The 8,810-nt window shown below is 38.8% G+C and overlaps 1 protein-coding gene across 1 annotated transcript in view; it reads right to left on the bottom strand.

Annotated features, from left to right (window-relative positions):
- Positions 1 to 2,879, bottom strand: part of LOC148024300 (uncharacterized protein At4g14342) — a 44,152-nt gene extending 41,273 nt beyond the window's left edge. Inside the window, exons 1-2 of the mRNA XM_087693923.1 lie at positions 2,720 to 2,879; positions 2,539 to 2,624 (exon numbers count right to left, since the gene is read on the bottom strand). Of these exons, the coding sequence (XP_087550049.1) occupies positions 2,539 to 2,624; positions 2,720 to 2,725 (92 nt within the window). The 5' untranslated portion in view covers positions 2,726 to 2,879. The remainder of the gene's footprint in view (positions 1 to 2,538; positions 2,625 to 2,719) is intronic.
- Between the last annotated feature and the right edge of the window lie 5,931 nt (positions 2,880 to 8,810).

Consider the following 8,810-nt stretch of genomic DNA (forward strand, 5'->3'; position numbering starts at 1 on the left):
AGGAGATTCTGTGTGATACCCCTCCCTCCACTCCCTCCCCTACTCAGGTTCGAGAGGCCACCTCTAGGAGTTGCCTAGCTTCTCTTCCATTGGAGCCCCAAATACATGCTTTGGCGCCTTCGGTGGCCTTTCCTTTGTCATCAGACTCTCCTAAGGCCGTGATCCATGCGTTTCTTGATTCCCTATCTCTCACTAAGGGGAATTCTGAGGGGGATCCCCTTCCTTCCACTTCAAAGGGAATGGTCCTACTCAATGTGTGGTTCTTCACATATTTTCAACAACCCTTTACCTTCTTGGGGTGGTTGACATCACCATGCCACCTTACCCGTCGATTCCCCTTCATACCCAAGATCTACAAGTTCTTCCTAGTTCAGAGTTTTGAATGCTTAACCATGGCTTGGTGGTGGCTAGGCCTTCATATATCTTCCAGCATGGAGTAACTGAGCTTGTGGCTTCTCTTTAAGGTTGAGTTTCAGGTTCTATTAACTCATTATGTCTAGTGTTCTTCACTACATGTTACCTTACAAGTGGAACACTGGGATTTCAAGGTTGATCTTTTCTCCCTCTCTCCCTTCTTTTCGCTCCGTTTTGGGCTTGAGAGGGGGTGTTTAGAAACCTAGTTATTTAGTTCATTTCTTTTACTTCATTCCTAGTTTGGTTTCCATTTACAACCCCGAAAAGGCTTTATTTTAATCATTAGTTAGCGTCTAGGTGCTACCCGAGAGAGCTGCAATGCCACTTGAGAGACTTTAGTAGGCGCCACCCAAGAGAGTTGGGGTGCCACTCGAGATAGTCTATGCCTATAAATACGGCCATGACTCCACCTATTTCACACTCCGCACGTTCATTCATCTCTCAAACATTCTCTCCTGCGTTCTTCTCCACTCCAACCTCTCCACTGCTGCTCACACTCCGCAAGAACATTGCAATTCATGGCCCATGCTTCCCTGCTATCAAGCGCCCTATTTCTTCTCTTGAAGGCTGTGTTTTGGCTGCAATCTCTTCATCGTTGAACTGTCCATCACTCCTTGGCTACTTGGCAATCTCTCTCCCTTGCTAGCGTTAGCTATCCTTCACATTGCATCAATCTCTAGGCTATGATTTCCAATTCAGAGGCATCCTCCTCCCTCGCATCATCCTTCATCACCCGACATCAATGTTGGGGCTGCATTTTGCAATCTCCACCCTTCTTGACTTCGGCAGCAGCTTTGGCGGACGTTGACTACACTCCATAGTTTGTGTTTTGCAATTCTTGGTGTTTTTAGGGCTGTGTTTAACAATTCGGCAGGGCACTCTGTTAATTTTCACCTTCCTAAGTACACATCTACAGCCCGTGATCTCCTTTCTCATCTCCAATGGCCCTTGACGACTACGTTTCACTCCCTCTATGGCTGGCTATCCCTTTCTTCATCATTTGGCATTACCTTCCATACCCTAATAGCCAATCACTCCCTATACAATGCAAGCTCCCTTCAAATACTACCGCCTAATCAGCCAAGACATTGCAATCATCTTTGAGCTTCAGCTCCATTGTATCAAGTTGATTCATTGAGCATGATTCAATGATTCATCATTGATCATGTTCACTCTTCTCCTTCTGAGTTTTTTAATTTTTCTTCTCTCGATGTTTGCCGTACACACACTATGTTTCTGCCAACAAGCTGGTCAATAATCCATCCATGCAAGTTTTGGAGGCCAGCATTGAACCAAGTAATTCAAGAATATACCAAATTATCAGCAAGTCAAGAATGGCATTGCCATCATCAAGATACCTTTCCTTGAAGGTATGTGGATGGGTATAGCACAAGATGGAGAGAAAAAGATCTAAGACCTTGGACAAGCAATATCCAAGCTAGTGCCTAAGAGATTGGTGCTTTCATCGTATATTTTGGGGCAAATTCTTGGAAAGATGTCTACTATCCTCCCAAAACAATGCACCACTTTGGTGGAGCCCCTTCAACTATCTTCCATTAAACACTAAGTCTATTAGCAAACCCAAGATCAAAGAGAGTGCGTTAGCAATCAATCATCCCAGATCTGCTTGAGAATGTAGGAGCTCTGTCCATTATCTATACTTTTTTCAGTTTTTCTCTTGGGCCATAGAAATGTCTACCTAGTGAGTCAGTTCTGGAAGCATTTGGTCTGTTGACTATATCTAGATTAGTTGTCATTGTGGCATATTTGCTCAATCGATTGCATAATTGCACCTTCACTTCATTAAGTTGTTCATGCAGTTCAGTTCCGTTCAGCTATTCCAAAGTACTTGTGTTAATTGGTTTTTGATTAAAGATGATATCAACGGCTACTGTGGTACCCTTTCAGACTGCCTGAAACGTTCAGAAAGCGAGAAATCTCTGCCGCATTAACGAGCTTCGGAGCGCAAGGTTCAATTGAAATCATGCCTTTGACAGTGACGAACTAGTGATAGATTACGCCTTTGAAAAGACAAATTAGGCTTTTAGAAGGTAAAATTACACCTTTGAAATGGATGAATTACGCCTTAGCCTTGTGAAAATGCATTCAAAAGAGCAAACTTACAATCGATTAAGGTCGGCATGGCCCGTGCCGACATACTTTGCTTGCAAATGCTCGAGCTGAGAGTTGATGTTGAATCTGTCGCTCGCCTGCTCCGAAGCAGCCGAAAACAAATTATCAGTGCGCTGAAAAGAATAAAGACTGCTTGCAAAAAAAAGCAGGAAGCAACAGGCGACAGACCTACCTGCATTGTTGCGCGCGGAGAGACGCAGAAAACATACACAGACAGTGAGAGAGTAAGTAGAGGCGCACGGGGACCTTCTCAAGGCTCTCTCTCGATCCGCCGGCTATCTCTTGAGGATTGGGATCGTTTTTTGATTAATATGAGGCCGGTTTACACATAGGGCTAAATCCGGTGCCCGCCCATAAAACAGTCCATGGAGTGGTTTACACACTAAAACGACGTAAAGTGCCGTGTCCTAGTGGTGAGTGAAGGCCCACCTCATTTACTATTAGTGAGGGCTCGAATCGTGTTCGGTGTACACAAACCTTTTCTAATTAAAGGCCTTGTCGTCTAGCTTGTGGGTGCGGAAGAAATTTTGGGCGGAAAAAGTGTCCGCCAACCGAAAAAAGCGGAGCACAACAAATCAGGCTGGTTACACACCAAGTAATGGACAGCCAACCCCCGCCCAAAGTGTGGGCATGCACTTTTTGAAATTCGGCACGAACATGAGCGTCATACCTTTACACACCAAAGGGACACAGTTTGTAAAAAAATAAAAAAGAATCAACTTATAAATTTTTTGATTGACCTTAGTCGTTTCTCTACGAGATTATGTTGCTCCAACACTACCATCACCTAACGGGCAATGATATCATGTACAGGCATGTGGGCTCGGGTGTATTTCTAGCAACCAATGGCTCCATGACACCTAGCAAGAATTGGTTTTTGAACATTGCAGTTTGTTTATTGCATCTTTTCCATGACTCCATTTCCATCAACCCTACACTTCTCCATTGACCCTTCTCTTTTATAAATAACTTGCAAACTCAACATGCAACCTACATGACCTTGAGATTCTCATTTTCTGTCATCTTGATTTCTTGCTTTCAATCCTTGTTGTTTGGAGCTCCATGTAAGTACACAAACTTGCTCCTTTTTTTAAGTACATAATGGCTCGTTCAAGTCCTGCATGAGATGAAACGAAATTGATTTATTAATTTTTACATGAGGTCAATTCAAATTTGCATGATTAGTATTCAAATTCGATTTAGATTTGCATGAGGTTGATTCAAATTTGCATGGGATCAAATGAATTTGATTTTTTAATTCTTGCATCAGATCAAATGAAATTGACTATCATGCTGAATGCATAATCAGTATATAGAGTTGCATTAAAAAAATGGGGCATCAATTGGAATCCAATAGCATGATTTTGAATCATGATGAATGTTAGTTATTTTCAATGCTCTACTGAATTCGATTGCATGGTTTCTAAATGTTAGTTATTTTCAATGCTCTACTGAATCATGATGAATGTTAGTTATTTTCAATGCTCTACTGAATTCGATTGCATGGTTTCTAAATGTCTTTAGAAATTGACTGCTCTATGCATGATTAGTATTCAATTTTGCATTTTTTTTAAAAGTGAGCATTAATTTTTTGCACAGAAATACAATTTTTGATTCATGCATGAGGTTCATTCATGCTTCCTACTTGATTGTTTGAATTAGATTCCTACTAAAGTATTGAATACTAAGTATTCATTGTTTAAACAGAAATACAAAATTTGATTCATGCATGAGGTCCGTTCCTTCTTCCTGCGTTTGTTTGAATTAGATTCCTACTAAGTATTGAATGCTAAGTATTGTTTGCTTCCTATGTGAATTTTGCTAAGTATTGAATGCTTGATCTTTAATGTGTGAGTTTCATTGCACTACAATAATTTGAATCCTCCATGACTAAATGATTCATATTGATGCACTAAATGATTCAAAGCCTACATGACTAAATGCTTGATTTTTAATGTGTGGATTTCATGACAAAATGATCCGATAACAAAAATGGTTTTTTAAATTCCTGCATGATTTACAAATTCGACTAGGTACTCGATTCTTGCATGATTTACTGGATTGCATGCATTTAAAAAACCAAGCATTAGTTCATGCTAATGAATTGATTCATTTTATGCTCTAAATAAATTTTTGATATTACATTAAATAATTGTTTGATACTCTAAATAGTTAGTATATTACTTCATTTGGTGCTACAACTATCATTATGTTGCTCTACAAGTGCTCTGGGTAATGCCTCCACCTTATTTGGGTTTTCTCACTTATTAGTTTATAATATTTTTATTAATTAGAACCTTTATTTTTATTAATTTGAATCATTATCATTTTCAATGCTTGTTAGTTTCTAATATTTTCAATGGTTCACAATTAGCTATTTTCTAATTGTGTCTTAGGAAATTATGTTAGCTAGTTAATAACTCTCTTGGTTAGTGATTACATTAGTTAGTTAATAACTCTCATGGTGAGTGATTTTAATTTAGAAAATCACTTTACATTTGGTTTACTTATTTACCTTAAGTCAATTGGTTCATTCCCGATGTACATGTAATGTGTACGATTATTAATGTGCCCAATTTCATTTATGTGTGTGGTTATTAGTAACTCTATTGGAAATTTATACCCCAAATATATTCCAAAGTTCATTATGTGTTTTGGGAAATTCATTATTAATCTAATTCAATTCATTCATGTGTCGTGATACTTACTCATGCATTCATGTCTCTTAGTAAACTATGTCGTGAAATTAATAACATGAGTAGGAAATTATGCTACAAAAATTGTTAATGAATCTAAATCATGTTACAATTGATTCATCTGTTTATGTCAAATCATTTCGTTAATTTTCTATGTGCACATAATGTGTGTGTTTATTAATCCTACTCAATTCATTCATGTAGCATGATATGTACTCATGCATCCAATACTTGTAGATCAGATTCCACTTCTAAAACCCTTCATCGTCATTTGATATTGACTCACAATACTTCCAACTCTTGAATGTAGCAATCAAATCTTACCTAATTATCAAGTAATCCATGGATCATATTCCTTGCCCCGTTCCTAAGAGAGGTGTCAACCCTCAAGCTAGTCCATCACATGTGGCCAATGATAGGGGGGGTTGCTGAAATGGGGGGTTCCAACCAATCATGAATGTGATGAACATGAAACCCCTTAACATTATACTTGTAGACATGATTTCCTCAGTGTCTTACTACAATGAATAGCCAATGCTAGTAAGACATTTTGGAGTGCAATATGCAATGACCATGGAGGTGTACATGACTCTACACATTTTAAGGAAATTAATTGCCTTGTATAAGAAGTTGGTTAGCAAGGAGGTTTTGCAAGAGCCAATGATCCAAGTCCAAGGTGAGGACGTTAGGTCTTACATTGCTGCAAACTTGGCCTATAAGGTAGAATTATTTGTATTGAAAGCATTTATATCAAAAGGACGATTACACTTTAGGGTTCAAAACCCCAAACATTGTACACTATGTGTTTGGTTTGCCTACCAAATTTGAAGTGAACATGTGCTATTGATTAACAATAGGGTCTGGCCACATTCTGATGGACACATACCCCCTTTTTTGGTTAGGATTCTGATAGGTAGATCTCTCAACCGCTTTGCCTAACACAATGTTATCAGAACATGTGCCCATAATTTCGATGGGATCCGACAAGTTTTCGATTTTGCCCTTGATTCCAATAGGGTTTAGAAGGTAAGATACCTTTCAATTGTTGGACGAAGACCCTCATCTCTCTCTCTCTCTCTCTCTCTCTCTCTCTCTCTCTCTCTCTCTCTCTCTCTCTCTCTCTCTCTCTCTCTCTCTCTCTCTCTCTCTCTCTCTCTCTCTCTCTCTCTCTCTCTCTCTCTCTCTCTCTCTCTCTCTCTCTCTCTCTCTCTCTCTCTCTCTCTCTCTCTCTCTCTCTCTCTCTCTCTCTCTCACACACACACACACACACACACACACACACACACACACACACACACACACACACACACATGCATGTGACGTGGTAGCATGGGTCGCATTTTGCAGGGGTGGTTGGTGCATGCCACATGGCACCCCTCCACGTGTGTCCCTCAACCTCCCCTTAATATATTGAATATATTTTGTCTCTATCTTTACTATTTATTATTTAAAGGTTAGCTTAGGTGACTCCTAAAACAAAGAGAAAACCCTTCAGCCTATGTGGCACAATGAGGAGAGGTTTGTTAATATTCAATAAATCTTTATCTTTACCTTTACAATTTACAAAGCGCTTCACACCAAGAGTGGGCGTGTTTGCGGGTGGGTGTGTCATGTGGACATGTTTGTGAGCAAGCAAGGTCACATGGGTAGACAAGCACAATGCCACATGGCAATTAGGGGAGCTTTTTAGGGGGCCTCTCCCCCCCCTCCACAAAACCTCTTGTTAATTATTTAAAAGTTTACTTGGGTCACTCACGAACAAAGAAGAAAACCCCCAAGCCTATGTGCCACAAGAAGGGGAGATTTGGTATGCAAGAAATAAAGAAGATTTTATTTAAAGGGTGAGTTAATACTTGAAAAGTGGAAAGGTGTCTTTGAAAAGTAGGTAACTAGCTCTCTCTCGAGAGCAAGAGGCGAGAGAAAGGTTGGATATACAGGAAACAAAAAAGGGTTTCCTTTTGAAGGATGATATGATGATGCATAGATAAAATGTGACCCATTGAAAAGTTATTAGTCACACATACACACACACACACACACACACGATATATATATATGAATTTCTTTTCTAATCAAATATATGAGATAAAATGGTATTTGAATGGTTAAACATGCGCATGCAATATGTGCATACCCTAAAGCACCCAAAAATGCACATATAGTATAAAAAGAAATATGAATTTTTTTGATCAAATGATAGTTTAATGGTTGAACACTTACATGTGTGATGTGATGGAGACTTGAGACCCAAAAAGAATGTATTGCATCCTTTATTGTACATCCTCGGTTTTGAGAGGTTTTCTTTGTAGTGTTCAACCAAATACATTTTTAGACGCAAAAATAAAGTGTGTGCTACATAAATAAATACCCACAATCGAGAGGGCCGATGGCCTGATAAAAAAATAGATTTTGGCCACCTCATTCCTTTTGAGTTTACCCAAATTATCAATAGGGTTCCCATAAACCTAAAGCTCTAAATGCAATTTCCTTCCATTCAACGTGATTGCATAACCTTGAAAAAACTAACTTGTTTCTATTCTCCCAAGAAACTTGAGCCTCAAAGCGCCACCTAGCAGCTTGAGCTGCCAATTCCATAAACATGCAAAACCTGCAAAATTGTGGTTTTAGGGTAAATCATGGATTTTGGGAGTTTTGATGTGTCAATGGTGTTCTCATGGGATAAAATGAAGGATACAAATAATTCTTATCAATTCTAATCAAGCCACATAAAAAAAAAAAAAATAAAATATTGATACATAAATAGAAAAAATAGAGAAAAAGGAAAAAATAGATTTTTTGTGCTTGAAATAGAAAAATATATATATGTATCTATGGATGTATGGTAGGACCAAAGCATGAGTTTTAGCCTCAGTTTAGCTCTATTTTCATATTAAAGTGAGTATTTGTTGCTCTTTATGATGAAAAATACATCAAAACGCTCTCTAAACCTACCACCGAATGCACAACCCTAAATGGTAGAGAGAGAAGGGGGTAATAAGTGATGTGATTACATGATAAATATGACTTTTTATGATGCATTTTACATATAGGATATGTGTGTTTTGAGATTTAAAGGGTTTAGTAGCACGAGCATGGTCGGTGTGCTGACCCTATGCAACGCAGCAATTATGCTTCGAATGAAAGCATGAAAAGAAACGGTTTCACACTGTCACAATGTTGTTTTAAATGAATAAAAATGGTTGAGCACTATATGAATCATTCACAGTTGCATTGCATTCAACACACGGTATCATCCTAGATGTATGGCAATTGTCTTTATAAACATTGACCCACGCTAAGGGTGAGGTATCCCAAGCTGTAGGGCTAGCAATCAATTTATTTAGGAAGTGTGTAGTGAGGATCATCGTCCTTCTCCTAGAACAATTGATTATAAGAGAGGACTATGTATTGTATGTGCTCCATGTTTAAACAAACATATTGGGGCCAATCCTCAAGGTGTAAGAGAGCCAAAGTGAGCCACGGCAGTTAGCCGAGGAGTGCTCCTTGTTTATGTGATACGATTATGTTTGGGTACTCCCTATGAGGAGTTGGAAAGGGATCCGTTGG

The sequence above is a fragment of the Lygodium microphyllum genome, chromosome 15 (genome assembly GCF_053477565.2).
Source record: "Lygodium microphyllum isolate KBCC chromosome 15, Lygodium_microphyllum_v1.1.10, whole genome shotgun sequence".
NCBI classification, from domain to species: Eukaryota; Viridiplantae; Streptophyta; class Polypodiopsida; order Schizaeales; family Lygodiaceae; genus Lygodium; species Lygodium microphyllum.